General features: G+C 38.4%; 2 protein-coding genes across 3 annotated transcripts; both read right to left on the bottom strand.

The window, feature by feature from the left end:
- Positions 1–4,519: 4,519 nt before the first annotated feature.
- On the bottom strand, positions 4,520–6,282 carry s100t (S100 calcium binding protein T). Of its 2 annotated transcripts, XM_053624007.1 has the most exons (3): positions 5,897–6,282; positions 4,975–5,137; positions 4,520–4,868 (listed from the first exon to the last, which is right to left on the bottom strand). In XM_053624007.1, exons 2-3 carry the CDS (start codon positions 5,134–5,136, stop codon positions 4,701–4,703), a joined length of 330 nt encoding a protein of 109 aa, XP_053479982.1. In that variant the 5' UTR covers position 5,137; positions 5,897–6,282; the 3' UTR covers positions 4,520–4,700. The 2 variants fall into 2 exon arrangements, with proteins under 2 accessions (XP_053479982.1, XP_053479974.1); XM_053623999.1 differs by lacking the exon at positions 5,897–6,282 and having other exon boundaries at positions 4,975–5,444.
- A 521-nt stretch (positions 6,283–6,803) lies between these two features.
- Positions 6,804–18,632, bottom strand: si:ch211-105c13.3 (uncharacterized protein LOC325758 homolog). Its single transcript, XM_053624022.1, has 3 exons — positions 18,511–18,632; positions 9,094–9,215; positions 6,804–8,017 (listed from the first exon to the last, which is right to left on the bottom strand). Exons 2-3 carry the CDS (start codon positions 9,211–9,213, stop codon positions 7,862–7,864), a joined length of 276 nt encoding a protein of 91 aa, XP_053479997.1. The 5' UTR covers positions 9,214–9,215; positions 18,511–18,632; the 3' UTR covers positions 6,804–7,861.
- Positions 18,633–18,782: the final 150 nt, after the last annotated feature.

Genomic DNA, 18,782 nt, shown 5'->3' with positions numbered 1-18,782 from the left:
TTTCCTAGTCTATGGCCTACATGCTATAGATTGTGCTATATGCACATACATATATGCCCAGTGTCATTGTTTATGTGTCAGAGCACAAGTCAATGCTCATTTAAGGCTGTGAGGCAATATTATATTATTCTACTGACATAACCAGAATGTTGTTTTTTTTAAAAGTGTAACACCCATGACAATACACAATGATAAGGGGAGAAACGGATAGCGATGAATGACAAGCAGCTAGAGCGATGTACAGTATATTCTTGATATAAAATTTTGATGAAAATGAAAACTGAACGGTTGCTGAATTTAGCAGGTAGTTCTGGAAAATGGACAAATCTAGGTTCTGGGAAATGGAGATAAAGGAAAATAAAGAGGCAGATTGAATAGGTACAGAGGTTAGATTAAAAAATAAATAAATAAATAAATAAATAATCAGATCCATTACAGCTGTGATATGCAGATTGGATTTAAGTTCCTCTTTTCCTTTCCTTCTCTCCACTACTCTCACCTTTCCTTTTACATGTTTTGATTCCTTGTGCAGCTGTAATGTGCGTTGACATTTGCTATGAACGAATAGTGGAGCACACACGGTGTATTATTAATGTTTTGGGACTCTCTCATTTGTAGTGCTGGGTAACAATACACTCCTGCACTATGTTTGTACCATAACCTTGTCTGCACTGCTGCCATCATCTCCACTGAACTGTAACTATCTCATTGCTTGAATCGTCTCCCTCTATTTGATCCCTTGCCTTCAAAGTTACATTAGAGAGATATCCTAGTATCATTATTCTCTGTATCATAAACGTTATCTCTATGAATTTTAATCATTCACTTACCTGTGGAGAACGATTGGGGTTCGCTCATTGCAAGTCTCTTGATCAGAGGGGTTTTCACAGTAATAACCTGCTTTTATTTTGCAGCATTTTCTAAGCCTGTTCTTTCTTAAAGCTTATTATAGAAGATGGTCACTGAAAATACATATCTGACGGCATTTTCAGATTCAAGTCCACTTGTGTGTTCCTGCGTCCCTTTCAGGTGAGTCATCACCGTCCTCAGATTCTCCTGCGTATATATTTCTGCATCATCGCCTTAGGGGCACGAGGCCATGTTTCAAATCCTCTAAAGTAACCTTAACCGTCCTTCAGATGACTAAAGGAAAAAGGAATTGTATCATATTTTCTATTTTTATCTACATTAGAAACAAATACTTGCCAAGAGATGTGTTATGCTGGCAAATAAAGATGCACCCCTCTATGCACACTTTAAACACACCCTCACACACTCCCTCGCCAGACTCACACCTTTGTTCCTCTGCCTGACCCCAAACTTTATCTTAACCTGTTAAATAAAGGCTGGAGGTTCATTACTTTATGTGTGTATCTGATTTATGATCAAGTGTGTCTAATTAAAAGGTTTAGAAATCGCTTCTTGGAAATTAGTGAGTACAGTGTTTTCTTAAGACCGTCTGATTCCTGCATAAGAAGCGCCTGTACTAGTAAAAGGGAAACTGTTATTCAATCTAGTGTGTTGAGTTTCAGTATTGTAACTCCAGTACATGTTCTAAACCATAACAGGTGCCACTTTCAGTACAAGGTATTTTAACCACACTGACGAATGCCAGGCTAGTTCTACGTAAAGTAGATTCACAGTGAAATTCAGCAGGTCCATAACTTACGACACTGGGACTGTGTTTGCATGGTCATGTCTCTAAACCAGTTTAAGTGTCATTTTGTGTTGCTTTTTCAATATCCTGGGAAAAGATATGTTTTCTCTCTGTCGCATCCTGTGTATCATCCATAAAATGTGCCTGATTTTGCAATAATTACAACTCCTAATGCTATGTTAGTTAAATGTGCTAGCTAGTGAGTCAGCAAAAATGTTTTTCAGTTTGGGCTGTATTATGAGTTAAACATTCGCATCTTAAGTAAGCAAATACTTAAGTTAAAAAGATATTTCAGTATGTAGTCAGCGCACACAGGTGCTTAAGCCTGGCCCATTCAGATGATTAAAATGACCAAGTTCATGCCAGGGGACACGGTGGCTTAATGGTTAGCACGTTTGTATCGCACCACCAGGGTTGGGGGTTTGATTTGCGCCTCCACCCTGTGTTTGCATGTTCTCCTTGTGCTTCAGGGGTTTACTCCGGTTTCCTCCCCCAGTCCAAAGACATGCGTTGTAGACTGATTGGCATCACAAAATTGTTTGAGTGTGTGTATGATTGTACCCTGCGATGGGTTGGCACCCTGTCCAGGGTGTCAGTTGTGCCCCAAGTCCCCTGGGATACCCCTGGGATAGTCTCCAGACTCGCAGTGACCCTGTATAGGATAAGCAGTACAGAAAACGGATGGACGTTCATGCCTCAAAGGTTGCCAAATTTTCTTGAGTGGGAGCATCCAAGATGGGTTTTTCACCTTTAAAATCAAGCACTTACCAGTAACCCTGATAAAATTGGTGGATAGAAAATGAAAGAGAAATTTAGAGACATCTTCAGAAAAAAAAAAGAGGAGGGGGAACTAATGGTAAGAAAATGGTAAGCATTCAAATAACCATATAATAGCAGTCTAGTACTTCATTCAATTTTTTCAAAGCAGCAGAAACCATAAAGCTTAGACAGGGGTGAGAAACGGTGTGAGAGCTGAAGCCATTGACTGGACAGGACACAAACATATTTTTTCTTTTTTATATTCTGCACAGACAAAATCTAATCAAGGTCATGACGCTAATGCGTGCCCGGGTTGTAGGCGCTTTTAATTAACTATTTTGATTTATTGAATTAATAATATATTTTCAATGATTTTGTAATGTGCTCTATAAAGTAAAATGTGCTCATGATTTTATAAGTTGAGCAAGTCCTCCTTTGCGACACTTACAGCACACTTTACATAAGCCTACAATGGGTCATAATTTTATCCATTTAAAATTCAGTCCTTAAGCTAAGCAATTACGGTATGATGTGCCTCCAGTGTCTTTTCTGTGGATTTTACAGGGAAGCTATATTCAATTAATTAATCCGTTCATGGTTACAGCTCAGGTATGAATACCAATGTGCAAAATTTCTCTATTAACCAGTAGTGGAAAGAGTACAAACCACACTGACTTGAGAAAAATTACTGCTACTAGAATACTGTAATAATTCACTTGAGTGGCAATCCAAAAAAATTACTCAAGCAAAAATATCTGTCTGGTTATGAAAAAAAAAATTAAACTTGAGTAATTACTTTATACCTTATAACATACTTTATAACTTACTAATATGCCTACAACTTACACAACTAATCTGAAAATATTTATAATCTTTCCTTCTTCTTTAAAAACAACAACAACAACAACAATCATAACAAGCATCATAACCACAAATCAAAAAGTATATAAAGGAGGGTAATGTTAGCTAACGTAACCAAATGCTGTTGGAATTTCCAGCTTGCTGTGATCATCATCTAACTAACTAGCTCATGTTAATTCATACTTTAATACATTAATTCATGTTTCTAGCTAGATATACATGCAGCTATCTAGCAAAGTTGCCCTTTACACATTATCCTGAGTGTTACTTACAGACTGAAGCAGCACTTAGACATATTTAACTCAAGCAGCACTTTCATACTGTAAAACATCAAAAAAAAAAAAAAAATGCTAACTAGCTTGACTAGCTCACTCAGCTATCTAATGTCTTACTGGTACATTTTTCCACAAGTTGGATGTAGATGTAGGATGTTTATGAAATGCTTGTATCTCTGACATTATTTGCACATTATCCTGCTGATTCCTTTGAAGCATTTAAAGATACCTGTATGGATAAACTGGGCCAGGGATGCTCAACTGTCTGCACTGTGTGAGTCATTCCTGCTGCTGATTGAGCCTGAAGCACAGACTTTCATCAGAAAACTGCTTTATTTAGATTGGGTTCTTGATATTGAATTAATTAAAATTTGCACATACAATCTTTTAATTGGTTTACAGACTTCTGGAGTTAAATGCATTAATGTAATAAAAAATATATATGTAGTGACACAGATTTTTTTTAAACAAACTCAAATAAAAGTACTATGATTTACTTTTTTTATTATTATTACAGTAAACCATGTTTTCAAGTACTGTAACAAAAGTACATGCACTGTAGTTATTACTTTCCCCACCTGGTATTACCTCACCGCTATTTGTCTGTGAACATGGCGTTTTATAGTTTCCAGTATAAAGATGTAATGTAAGCTTTGTAAAGCAGTCTAACCCCTGGGATCCCTGAAGAAAGATGAGACCTATAACAACTGCAGCTTCTATTAGTTACACACAAAAACTTGTCACCCCTAAAGGACAAAAATCACAGAGGATAATTGCGCTTTTAAAATGTGATCTTTATTATAATGTTGAAGATAATGTGGTTCTACAATGAACAGACAAAATAGTTTTGTTTTTTTTTAATAAAAATGAAAGGATAAAGAAGTGACAATATACACATACAGTATTCAACAATGACCATCATTGAACTGGAATTCACTCCCTCTAATTTATGTTTGACTTTCGTAAGACCACAGCCCACCAACCACACATTCTGTGGCCCAATATGTGTAGAATTTTACATTGATAGTATTGGTGCGCATAGATCGGTATACACACATATCTCTTTACCTGCCTGCTTTTCTCCATTTTTTATTTTTTTTCATTCAGTGGTCATTTGTTAGCTTTAGTTCAGAGAGATGAATCAGCATCTACTCCTTCTTAGCACCTTTGTCTGGGTTGTACTCCTGGAAGAAGTCGTTGCAGGCCACGGTGAGCGCGCCGACTAGGATGACGAACTCTGAAAAGTCCACCTCGCCATCATTGTTTGAGTCCAGGTCGCCCATCACCTTCTCTACAGCGTCCTTGTCCTGTGCATGCTGTTCATGGGAGAGCTCCGCTTTATAAATGTAGCTTGTGCTATTTCAAACACAAGGCATATACTGCATATAGAGAATTGGATATAGAGAATTAATATCTTCTTACCCCCAGATAGTTTCCTAGCTCCTGGGTAAGCAAATCTTTGAGCTCGGTCTTGCTGAGTGTGAATTTGTCCCCCTCATTTCCAGAGTACTTGTGGAAGGTCTGGATCATCAACTGCATGGCATTCTCCAGGGTGGTGGCATTCTCTGAGTTCAGGGTCGACATACTGGGCAGGAAAAAAAACAACAAAAACAGAAATACAACATTGCTTTACGCTCAAGGAAGCTGAATGTGTTAAATCTCAGAGAAATCTTGCAACCCCTATTTTTCGGCTCTACTAGGTCAAAAGATTGTTATTTTTGCAGAACCCTAAACTGTTGCAATAAGGGGGCTGATGGTTCTGGAGGAGGACTTTAACTAGATAAGGGAAATGTGAGCCCGCTGATAAGAGTGAAATCCTAAGCTGAGAAAACACACTCTGAACCTAGAGAGCAGAAGAGGAAACTACCTGGCTGAGTGTAAGATGAACTCAGTTTAAGCTTCACTGCACTGGGGTCAGACACACACACGCACACACATTAATATACACGGAGCCAGGACATGGCTCTGTCAATCACTATTACATCCAGGACAATTATATTAAAATCAGATTAACACTGCAGTTGTTATTTAATAGTTAGTAATAGTTATGTAAATAGCATTGCATCAACTCGTCATAAACTGCATTAAATATTAAATATTTCAGGCTGTCACAAAGCAAAACAGGCTAATCACATCTGGTTCAGTATAAGCATTTATATCCCATCGTTAAATATTCTGCCTTTAACCAAACTCAATCACTTCAATATATAATTAATCTAACTGTATAAAGTATATAACTGTATTGTATGTAGTTATATACACATACATCAAATATATTTGTATATAACTGTATTGTCAATGCCACCTCAGTGGTTCAGTCTCAGCCATCCATCCATCCATTTACCTGAGTGTCAGAAGAGTGCTGCCTTTATTTTCGTCAAAGAAAAAGAGAAGCTAGCGGCTGTGTAAGGGAAGTAGAGGCAGACCGGGTCTTATATACTGCTCTTGCCCTCCTCTCAGCCACTTCTTCTCTTCCTCCTCCTCCTCCGTCTCGTTCTCCCCATCCTTTCAATACCTCAGCCCACCTGTCACTGTTCTCTCCTCCCTCTCTGTTTACACTCATTCATTCATCCCATGTTCTCAGTCTCTAAAGACCAAAAAACACATCATTAAAACATAAGGCTCAGATCACAGGCTCGTCTTTATTTTCCATCACTACAACCGCTGTAAATAGATCATTCCTTATATGGAAAGGGAACACTTCACTTCCATCAGGGCTGCTAAGGTGTAGTTATACATTCCAGCACTTGTCACATTAAATTTTTAGAATGGTGATAGTAGTGCAGCATGCTGATCTAAATGATTAAGTGCTGTAATCGATGTCTTAATCACAGACATCACTATTCAACCCAGGACATCATAACAGTAAAGAAAAAGCTTGGATTTACGTGCGACAATTCTGTCCATTCCATTACTGACATTATACTCACAGGACATCTAACAAAGTAGAAAACGTAATCATTTTCGATCAATAATACTTGTAGATGTTAGGGAAATGACGCACTGATAAATCAGATCAATTTGAACTAGCCTTTAATGGCAGAACATATGTTTAAATAATTCTCTCTCTCTCCCTCCATCTCTCCAGCGTGGTACATTTGTTATTCTCTGAACTGGGGTCAAATGCAGTAAAATACACCACCCACCCTTTCCTCATGGGACTCAAGTCAAATATCCCCACAAGATCACAACATTTGAGTCTCACCAAGATGTAAAACCACAACCCAAACACACAAACTGCACAGATGAGGTGGTGTTTAATTAAAGAGTTGTTTATTGTGAAGGCGGAAGGTATCAGGTTGCAAGAAAAGACATGGATTCATAGCCTGTTGAAATACAATACGTGTCTTTGTGTGTGTGTGTGTGTGTATGTGTGTGGGCATGTGCCAAAGTAAAGTCTCCATATGCTAATGAGCAAATGACTCATGTATAGCAAGACCGGTATTACATTTATGTAATACAACAGTTGTCTGGATTCTCACCAACCACTGTATAAATGGTTTATTGCTGATGCTAACTTGATAATCATTATGTCCGTGTTTACTGTAAGGTCAAACGTTACGTGAATATTATTTTGCAAAGAACTAGTCTAGATGTAGCATAAAAGCAGCTTTCTCTTCTATATACGTTGGGTGTAAAATGAAGATTTAGCTGAAATTGCAGCAAAAAAAAAAAGCTTTTAAACAACAATTTACAATGTACATTGTATAATTCATATACTCTCAGTCAATAAATGAATCCCAGATTTTCATTTAAAGCTGAGTAACAGTAGAGTATGAAGGATATTCAATGTAGTTATGCTAGTATAATTTGCTCCTGAAGAATCATAATATCAATCATTTGAAAAAAAAAAAAAAATTATTTTGCCAGGGTTAATTTTTTAATAATTCACACTGAAAAGATCATTTTAAAAAAAGGAATTTTGGTCCCATATTTCAGACAGTTGACTGAGCAGAGTGAACAAACTTTTTATTTCCAAAAGTACAAAACAATATTTAAAGTCATTGTAGCATCAATGCTCAGCCCAGCTATGCTGCATTTCTCATAAGACTGTGAGTGATGGCTGAGAGCACTGTACATCATTTTGGCATATAGTGGGTAGTAAATGAACACTGGATAACATTTAATCTCCACAGGACGAGGTGTTAATAATCATTGTAGACGTGTCAGTACTGATTTAGGCAGTTGAATAAAAAAAAAAAAAGCATAAAAAATATTGATGGCACACACAATGGGCTTGCTTTGCCAGGTTGATAGTAATAGTGGAGTACACAAAGGCGGAGTCGGTCAGCTGTCGCATGTTGACGTCTTAGTTGGTGGCGGTCTGAGTTTTAGTTTTACTTTCGCTCAGTGAATTGGCCAAGTAGCCGATCAGGGTCAAGTACTCCTGGAAGCCGACCTTCCCGTCGTGGTTCTCGTCCAGGCCTTGCATCATATCCTTTACTGACGATGAGCTATCTGTGTCCTTTGTCAAAGAAGCAAGGGAATTAATTAGTAACTTCTAAATGCCATGGTTCTCATTAAAATTAGTGCTAGGAGACTAGCATTGCTAAGAAACACGTCAGGAGAATCAGCAATAGAGATAGAAGACCAGTATGTCTGAACGGAGCTTGAGATGGATCAGAGGAATCATTTAGATGACTGTTAGGGCAGAGCAGAGTTTCAAGAGCAATATTCACAATAAGGGTGTGTCATGAATTAATATGGACACTGATTGGCTGATACAGTAGCATGGTAAACTCGTAAAGAAAATCCTAAAATATCAACAATGGGGAAAAAAAAAAAGCCAAATGAAAGTGTCAGCTATGCTAATAATGATCTAAATGCCCGAGTGTTGACGTTTTTGTTTTTTTTGGCGAATTGACAGAATAACCGGTACATGTGCAATAACAGGTTTGTTTTCAGTCCTTAAATACCAGAATGTACCATAGCATGCTTTTGTAGTTTGTAAATTCTGTGCAATGTAGTTTGTAGCTGTAGACATGTGAACATTCAATTTTGTATGGAAAAAATTGTACCTTCATTTATATATTATATTTTTTTAAATGTAATAAGACCTTCAGTACGTTTACATGGACAACAGTAATCCGATATTAACCCGATTAAGACGATACTCTGATTAAGAAACTACCATGTAAACAGCGATTTCTGATGACTTTAATCCGACTAAAGTCATACTCGAAGTAAACACAAATCGAATTAAGACGTGGAGTATTCCTGTTTTAGTCGCATTGTTGAAGACCTTGGGTAGTTTATATTTACAGCTTTAAGATTCAATGTGGCTGAGAAGGCCTTGTATGAGATATAGTGTTACATGACTAGTATTAATGAGATATATGGATGATGAGGAAGAGTGTGGACCAGGAATATCAGACTCCATCTGTAAGGTGTAGTGTTTTAACCTCATCATCAAGTCAGCTAATTTAATGGCTTTCATGAGCTCAAATGAGTAAATTATAGGTTGATCGCAACGCTCTATATTACTTATCTACCAGGAACTGAATTTCCAATCTGTAGTGTGAACACAAGAGACCAGCTTACAGCCATGATGTTCCCCAGTTGACGCTGGACCAGCTTTTGGAAACTGTCCTTGTTGAGACTCTCTTTCCCACGGGCCGAACTCACGAACTGCCCAACCACGGTCTTGATAGCAGACTCCATCTCTAGTGCAATACAGAGGGGGGAAAAATGTAGACTGAGGAAACAGAACAGGAGTACAGAAAAGCAATATATAAACTGACCAAGACCAGTGACTGACCTGTAGGAAGCATAAGTATTGGAACAGAAAAGTCAAATAGATTTTTAGATAAATATGAGGTTAAAGTAGAGCTTTCTTTTTTCAGCTCGGTCAGATGTTTTTAGTTGTGGTAATGCTTAATTTTACACCTCTGATCCTGGTTTTGAGATACATGTTATAAACTACAACTGTATTAGTGGTAATTGTCAGAGATTTCCCCTTGTGCCGAGCGCCGGAGTGAACAACGCGCTCAGCAGCCCGAAGCGTGACAGCGGCACTTCCCGGTTTTGGACACTGTGCTTAGTGTTTCACGTGTGTTTGTTTGGGTTTATGTCCTGTCTCCACCCATGTCATATGATTGGTTGTGTCCTAATCATTCCCAGCTGCTCCCTGTTACCTCCTCTGATGAATCTGTGTATTTAAACCCCTCGTGCATCTTTGTTCCCCGCGAAGTATTGTGTTTCTGTGTTTAGCCGCCAGGGCCTTACCAAACCTTCATTCTTTGTCCGTGTTTCATGGCTTCCTTTCCCGTTCCTTGTTTCTCGTTTTGCTCATTGCCTAGCCGAGTTTATGTTTGTAGATCGCCTGACCCTCGCCTGTTTCTGGATATTGATATTGATGTTGCCTCACAATTTGGATTTGTCTGCCTGCCTCTCATTAAAGCCTTTAACTTTGAGTTGCATCCGTCTCCACCTTGTTAACATGACAGTAATAAGTTAGTTTGTGGTAACTATACTGAGTTTGCACTATAATATCTAAGAAAGGGAATGTCTGACTGGATATTTACAACAACAAAAAAAAGTGGTCTACATTAAATTCAACCCATTTCACTTCACAAAAAAACCTTCACATTTTAAAGAATCACATAGTGTGATTTGCAGAAATTTTGAGACCTGTCACAGTTAGAGTGCTGGCTATCTAGATCGATATTTGATATCAATCTGATCACTGACTTTTAGGAGTTAGGAGAAGGTACTACAGCAAGATAGAAAGGAGTAATAGGAAGGCTGGGAAGGCTAGTGTCTAAGAATAGAAGCCAGTTAATAACAGTAGCTAATAGGTCCTGTGTAGCTAGTAGTAATACGGAGGTATGGCCAAAAATATTGGTACTATCATGGTACAATGTGATGTCTGTTTCACGTTAGAATTACCATATTTATTGACCAATTTTTGAAAGACATTAATATTGTACTTGAACAATTTCTTGTTGAATATGCAAAGAGGTATAGAAAGACAAACCAAATGAAATGGGTTAGCAAACCACACCCACAATGAATGAAAACTTCATGCTTCGTCATTTATGACTATAAAAAGTAAGCATTGCATTTCATTTTATAAATGAAAAGAAATATTAGGTTTAGCAGTGCTTGTGATAGGAGCTAACATCTCCATGTGCTGAGAGGAGCTAAGTCTGTTCCATTGTTTAAGCAGGAAAGATCGTCACATTGGTTGCACTTTTTAATCTCGCACGGAAGCTGCTCAGGCAGGCCCAACCATGTTTATTGTTAAAGAGAGCAACTCACCAACCTAGACTATACAATGGTTGAATGATTCTAGTTTTCCATAGCAGAGCTGGACAGCCTGCTGGGACAGGATGCCTTTCCATCTCTACCACTGATTCTGCCCATTGTTGCACAACATTTGTGGCCCTAATATGGTTTCCACAATTTTGCTCTCTTGGACTCCCGTCCACGAATGGCTGTGGCACGTCAGGATTCAGATTGTGCTCTCCTGAATTACAAGGCAAACAATTTTCTGTTGCGCCACTCGGGAGCCCCTCCAACTGATACTTTTCCTAGTAGCTGGCACACCTTGGTAACTTCCTCCTCTAGCAGATCTGCTATCCCAAATAAATGGAAATATTTGGCATTCACAACCAGCTCACCTGTGCCTGTACCTGATGCAGAGCATTCTTGCCCCGTATGACATGGTATGCTACGAGAAGTTTCTCCTCCTCAAGGGGATTACTTAGATGCATTTCACCCTAGGAAGTCTTCTCTGCTGATACCTGGGGGTCAACTTACACTTTCTCCAGGTTCTACAGAGTTAACCTCTCAGTGGCATGTGTGTTGTGATCAACGCCAAACACCTTTCCATTGAATCCTAAGGTGTGTCGTTTCTTCATGACACTGTACAGGACGTTATTTCTGTGATTCTCAGCACCTCTGGTGATTAGGACAGGTGCCAGTTGGGTTATGTAATGGGGGGGACTATGAATGACCAGGGTTCCTTGTCATTCAGAACCAGCACTGACCCAGAGAGAGGGTTCCAGGGAAAGCTGTATGACAGGAGTATTTATTACAAATAATGCATTACACATCACTTCATGTCTATGTGGAAGGTCTGGGCATGAGTTTGCACATGCGCAAGAAGGTATTCAGGTGATTCTCACCACCCCTGTGGATTCACAGAACCACAGTGACATACGTAACTAGCTTTGGATATTAGAGGGCTGCAGGGAGGCTAGAATGTGAAAAATGAGAGACCGGAGGAGTTCAGTGATGCTAGAATAGTTAAGAAGCCTCATGGAGGTTGGAGAAACGCTCAGTGAGTCCATACTGAGACACAATAGGAACCTGTGATCTTGGACAGACACTCTATCCTCTTGGGCCACCGGCATGGTATAAGCTCATGTTACTTGAGGGATTGCCTGTTGCCTGTCTGTTACTGTCTCTACTTCTGACAAAACACACACACACACACACACACACACACACACACACTTACTTTGCCTAGTTTGGCATTCGTCCTTGGAAAGAGCAAACCACGCTCACTTCTTACCTCTAAAACACACACACACACACACACACATTTGGGTTTGAGATCAAAAGAGGAACGTGGGACAATAGATTAGAATTTCAGCTTTCATTTCCTAATATTTACATCAAGATGTGTTAAAAAACTTAGAACATGGCACCTTTGGAGGCAGACCACCAAATTTTTAGGTGAGCAAAATATGGAAAGAGATCGTGTTAAAGTAAGTTAAAATATTTTGTTGGATTTCCCTTGCTTGATCAACAAACTTGCGTTTTTCTTTTGTAATGCTTTTCCAGTGTGTTTTGGATCATCGTCTTGCTGCATAATGACGTTCCACCAAATTAGATTGGATAAATTTCAGATAAATGCCTAGGCAGACAGAATGTTTCTGTACACTTCTGAAATTGTTCTGCTGCTACCATCACGAGTTACATCATCGATAGAGATGAGTGAGGCCATTCCAGAAGCAGCCATGCAAGCCCAAGCCATGACACTACCTCCACCATGCTTGACCAATGAGCTTGTGGGTTTTGTATCAGGAGCAGATCCTTTCTTTCTCCACACTTTGGCATTTCCTTCACTTTGGTAGAGGTTAATCTTGGTTACAGAATCTTTGTGGCTCGTCTTTGATTTCTTTGCAAATTCCAATCAGGTTTTCTGATTCTTACTGCTCATGAGTGGTTTGCATCTTGTGGCATGGCCTCGATATTTCTGCTCTTGAACTACCTTCACCCCTGCCCTGTGGAGGTTGTTGATGTCACCGAATGTTGTTTTGGGGATTTTACTCACAGTTCTCATAATGTTTCTGTCATCAACTACTGCTTTTTTCCTTGGCCAAACTTTTTGATGTCTGGTTGCTAGTACACCAGTGGTTTCTTTCTTTTCCAGGACATTCCAAATTGTTGTTTTGGCTATGCCCAATGCATGTGCAGTCTTGCTGATCGATTTACCCTCTTTTCTCAGCTTCAAAATCATTACAAATTCAGTCTTCACAGGTGAAACCCAGGGCTATAAACCAAGAGTAAAACATTCACTATTAATTGTTGAAACAATCAATCTAACAGGCTACACCTGGGCACCAAGTCAAGTGTTCCAATATTTTTGATCACTTGAAAAGTGGGTGGGTTCAAACAAAAGTTGCCATGTTCTAAGTTGTTTAACACATCTAGATGTAAATATCAGGAAATGAGGGCTGAAATTCTCTTTTGATCGCAGTCCTAAATGTCTTGAATGTACAGCAGAAACAAAAGAATTGGCCTTGCCGTTCCAATACTTTCAGAGGGGACTGTATCTATCAATACTCACAAAGCACATGTACATGCACATGTAGGCCTAGCTGAACAACACGTGTTGTGTGTGACACACGGCAGGGAGTAATCTTATAGTAACTTTGGGGTAAAATTCCACCTAACAGACGTCACGCATGAAGACAAACACTGAGCGATTAACATTAACACGACACAGCAGTGCCTGCCAATTACTGCTGCACCTCTATTAACCTAATTAGAGTCAGCGAACACACAGTCAGTGGGTAAAAAAGAAAGAAGAAGGCAACCAGAGACACTAGACTCATCTCAGGCACTGATCGTATCAGCAAGCCTGGAGTGCATTATTTAAAGATGCGAAGAAAACAACCTACACAATGTGGATCTGAGGTGGTGTCATACTTCTTAGCTGTTTGATGTGACTGGATGTCATGCACATTGTAATGGACATTTACAAAGTGTCATTTAGTTCTAAATAATTACTGAGGATACAGAAGCAGGGACGACGCCAGACAAAGACAGTTTGCTTAATCAGGATGATTGACCACTTCCAGATGTGATTAGCAGTTACACTACTTATAATGTAATGAAAGCATTTACCTTTTAAATTCGGCCACAAAGCTTACAGACCAACAAAAAGAACAAGTGGTGAGATGGATAGTGTAACCCAAGCACTCTGAACAAGCCGAACTTATTCACCCTCTCTTAATATGTGTAGGCCCCTGAAGTCTCATTGTATTATTCAGTCATCTATTTTAAAGCATATTATTTAGTAACTACTATAAATTATTCAGAAAAAGTACAGAAACTAGTAGGAAAGGTTTTGACACTGAGGAATTTAAATCTGGACCTGCTCACAGAACCTGGGAATAAGGGGTTGTTAAAAAAAAAAAAAAGCATATATGTTTAATTGGCCCGTTTTGATTTCTCTAATTAACACATTAAACATGAGATTAGGTTTTAAAATGTATATTACATGTTATTTGGACCTGAGATTAACAGCGTGGCAATAAAATTGTTTTAAAACGACTGTCTCCTGAATCCCACTTGTCCATATACCTGCCATAAGAGAATCTATTGTTGAATTAGGGAACAGAAGAGGAGGGCTACGGAAAAGTAGCATTAGATAAACGTTTTGGTAATCCTTTTAGCAGACCTTGACCGGCCCCAAGTTGTATATCTTTCTCATGGGTGTATAGTAGGGATGTAAATGTCTTAAAAATATGAATGGAGCATTAAATAAATGTCTATGGGAAGAAAAAAAAATCTACTGAAATATATTTAGTTTGGAAGTGGACTAAAGTGCCTTGACTCCCCCCTAGTGGCGCACCCAATTTTCGTCTGCGTTGCCTCCCTCTGTCTGTGGTAACCTGCTTTTCCTTCCTTCTCCTCAAGGTGTCCCAATAACTAGCAGTCACAGACACCATTTCAGTTCTCATTGGTGTAACATAACATTTGTGAAGTAGATTTTCATTTAAAAATGTTTTAATCCATTGAATGATATGCATCCAGTTTTACAACCACAAGCACTGTAACAGTGTGTGAACAGATGAATGACCGATGGCTGTTGGAGTCTTATTACCCCGCATCTTATTTCCATAATAGAGAAGCTTCAAGTTGCTGAAAATGTAAGTTGCTTTAAGTGTTAAAGGTCTCAGTACACGTTAGTGTGGACAACACTGTGACGATTAGTAAACATTATATTATGCATATACAGTTTAGTGCAAAAGATTGTATATTCTCGATGAAAAAGAAATTTACATTATACCAATAAGACATTTAGTGTTAAGCAATAAACTTATCAAATAGCACACGTTAAGATATTAATAGTGAGGAAAATAAAGTTTGCATCTTGCATTCTTAATGTGAAACAAATATTTTCTATTCATTTGTATGCCCACCCTTTATCTTTATTCCCATTATAAACTGCCTCCAACCTCCCCTGAAGGTTGTATCTCCTGAACATCACTGTATCCTCCCAGTTGTAATAATGTAGCCGATATGTCTGTTCTAATTCTGGTATAATTGCTTGGTCGATCATTACATTATTCTTGACATACTATAATTTTGTAAAATGCCATACACTTTTTTTTTTCCTCCTCCCAAACCAGGTCTGGAGACAAGCTCATTTGAATTTTGACTTAGGTTTTGAAGTGTTACAAATTTGCTGGAAAATCTTTGCATAAATAATAACGTATAATCTACATTTTCATTTTTTCTTCTATTTAAAAACATGCAAACTATTGTACTCTGCAGGAATGGGCAGAAATACAAGCTACAGGCTACAAGGTTTAGTGGTTTCTGCTTGACTTGGGAGAGGTAGGAGGTCATACATCCAGAAAGTTTACACAAGAATAAAGAAGAAAAAGAAGCCAACTTTGCTAAACATGACCACTCATATAATCTAAAGGGTTACACAACCTCAAAAGAGTGTATTTGGATTCATTCTCATCACTATTTAACAACACACCCTTTGGCTTAGTAAAATGAAGTATTCCAATTGCATCTCTTTTAGCGTAAGTCTGGCTCTTTGCAAAGCAATACATTACTTTTAGCTCGACTTTACTGTTTACAGGGTTTTATCATGCCTTGCTTAAAACTCCCTCCCATCTTATGAAAATTTTGCAAGGCAATGTATTTTCAACACCTCATAGTGTAATATCACTAAACTCATTGTTGGATTATTCGCATACAGTATAAATTTACACGCTGCACTTTTTGAATGAGTGTCATTGTTGAGGAGTCAAAAGGACCTGTTCCTCCAGCTCTATGCCTCATGGGTTTGGCTGATCTGCAGTGCAGCTTAGTTTAGCCTGAACAAACACCTGCGGGCTCAGCTGGGCTGGGCCTGATACGATTGAAACAGGTTTGCTAGAAGAGCCTTCCTGTCTTTCAGAAAGCCCTCTTTGGCAAGCTGAATACTTTCCCAGGGTGCACCAACTGCTTGTGCAAGTCAGACAAACTGATTTCTTTGTCAGAGACTGTTTACAACCTCTATTTTATTTTTATTTATTTTTTTAAAAATCCGATATTTAGTTTTTCTGACTATTTCTGTAAATATGGTTATTTTAGTTAAGTACAGTTCATGCCTTTTATTCAGGAGTTGAAAGTAAGAGTCCTAGTATATCACTATTGTACTTATCGTATCTTATTGCTTTTACCATACATTTAACTCCATCCTGGAAGAGATCACACCCATATTTTTGATTTTACCAAACTTAAATCTTTTACCCGGGTGTAGTATTATTATATGGTTACCATATGTTTAAAAACTCAAATCTTAATCTCAAATATGTCCTCTACATGTAAAGTCATGCTCAAATTTGTGTGACATTATGTAACATGCCCAACAGGCTACCCATATTAAGATTTATATTTTCTTGTGGTGGATATTTATTATATTTTATTAAATTTTTTAGATGGTGGACATCCACCATTCACCAGGATACCGTTAAGATTTTATAATGAAGAAGACAAAGCAATCTAAATGATGCAATCTTAGAAAAAGAATGACCCCTTAACGACGGCTCTTCGGTTGTACTTCCGAGTGAACCTTTTACAGTATGTAGAACATTATTACAACTGAGTGCTTCGTTACTAAAGAGTGTTACAAGTAGAACCCTTTGAAGAAGCGAAGTGCTTTAGGATTTCAAATGTTTCACGATCACAAACAACACAACAGTCAAGTTTATTTGAAGATATTAATGGTGAAAAAAAACAAAGTTATACTCGTTCAAATGTTTACATCTCCTTTGTCTCTATTCTCCTCTGAAGTGGATCCTTAGCCCGCCCATATTCTTCCTCACATATTGCTTCTAACGCTGACTGCTTGGCAAATATGCTTTACATCTGTTATATGTTTGCCACATGTCATAAACTGTCCTCCTCAGATCCGTCAGCTCTGGAGACTGAGCGAGTCTAAAAACTATGCTACTTTTCAAACTGTTTCTGTTGATTTTTGTTCTGATCTAAATTGCCTTTTCTTTTCAGCACACACCCTTAACTCGGATCGTTACGACATGTAGGAGTTCCCCAAACACTCAAAAAGTGGTGGTGTCTTTTTTGTACATAAATTATAAGAGGGTTTTACATTTTCCTTTTATAAAATCCAGTAATCACAAGGATGATAACTTATATATATATATATATATATATATATATATATATATATATATATAGTGACAATTGTGAGTCATGTCTGCCTGGCATTGCTCCTGTAGAATACAATCTGCATGAATCAGCTTGTATGAACGGTTTTGAAAGTTACAGTTATGATTTAGACTCCTTTTCGTACAACTTTGTATACAATCCAACTAAATAGTCATTGAGGTCAGTTTCAGGTCTAATTTTTAATTCCTGATCCAGCTAGTGAAGTCCTGGGAGGGGTGTTGGAGTTGAACTTTACAGGGTGGGAGATCTGCAGGAATGAAGAATGAAGAGAGACGCCTAAACTGAGTGGCGAGTCTCAGTTAAACGACTGTACTGTTATCCAGGTCCCCACAACACACCTTTCTCTTGAGAACGAAGACGGACATTGGCTTCGGGTGGGTCAAGGAAAAGGCACTGAATTACTGAAGAGCTATAACTATTAGTATTAGTGAAGATCATCTATATAATATTTAGATTCTGCATTTTACGGTGCATTTTAATTCTCCAACGAAATGGCCGTTCAAGTCCCCTGAACCCAGCTAATGAGGAACTTCAGCTCTGGAGTGTGTTTAAGAACATGAGAGCTGGACGTGCTGGAGTTCAACTGTACAGGGAGTAAGAGTTGTTTGAATCCCTTTAGGACACATCTTCATAGAGAACGAAGGGGAAAGCGAGTTTGCTGTCACACACGGATGGTTAGGAGGAAAAAAAAAAGCGCTGAATTAGTAAAGAGCTGCGGTTTTCTGTTTCTCCTCTCCACTCTGAAGAGCTCTCGTTTCTGAGCTGAGGAACCGGACACCTGAAGACACGACACCACGGCCTCGCACATGTACTATTAATGTTTAAAAATGAAAGCCATGGAAGCTCGTTATCATAAACGCTACCGTGTTTATAACACGTTCACTGAAACTTTTAAAAAAAAATTTTTTTACTCTTTCTTTTTTAAAGCCGCGCGCGCATGCGTGTTTAGCATTTTAACTTGACAAACTTCCACAATAACGGAAACGACTAAAGTAATAGCATAGAAATCAGTTAAAACTCAATACTCACTGTCGATTCTGTAAGCTGAAGTTTTGTAGTACTGCCTTGCTCTGACTAGGAGTGTGTACAACGCCCTTAAGTGTCTCTTTCGTGAATCCCAAAGTCTTTCCTAGTGGTTTTTTTTTTTTTTTTTTTTTTTCACTAAATAACTGGGCGTGTGCGCATTCAGAGCAGGGGTGGAGGAGAAGAAAGGAATGGGAGCTTATAACTATTCGTGCATCTGAAAGTGTTGGATTGCACCAAACAACTCTTAAAGAATAGCTTACAACTTGTCAAAAATG

This window comes from Ictalurus furcatus, chromosome 1 (assembly GCF_023375685.1).
Source record: "Ictalurus furcatus strain D&B chromosome 1, Billie_1.0, whole genome shotgun sequence".
In the NCBI taxonomy this organism is placed as follows: Eukaryota; Metazoa; Chordata; class Actinopteri; order Siluriformes; family Ictaluridae; genus Ictalurus; species Ictalurus furcatus.
Note: the sequence above shows the minus strand (reverse complement) of the source record. Positions and strands in the feature narration are given on the sequence as shown.

Coding starts and splice junctions, on each gene's coding strand:
- s100t (XM_053624007.1), bottom strand. CDS start 5,136: ATGTCGACCCTGAACTCAGAGAATGCCACCACCCTGGAGAATGCCATG. Junction 4,869..4,974: donor AGCTAGGAAACTATCTGGGG/GTAAGAAGATAT, acceptor TCCCATGAACAG/CATGCACAGGACAAGGACGC.
- si:ch211-105c13.3 (XM_053624022.1), bottom strand. CDS start 9,213: ATGGAGTCTGCTATCAAGACCGTGGTTGGGCAGTTCGTGAGTTCGGCC. Junction 8,018..9,093: donor AACTGGGGAACATCATGGCT/GTAAGCTGGTCT, acceptor TCTTTGACAAAG/GACACAGATAGCTCATCGTC.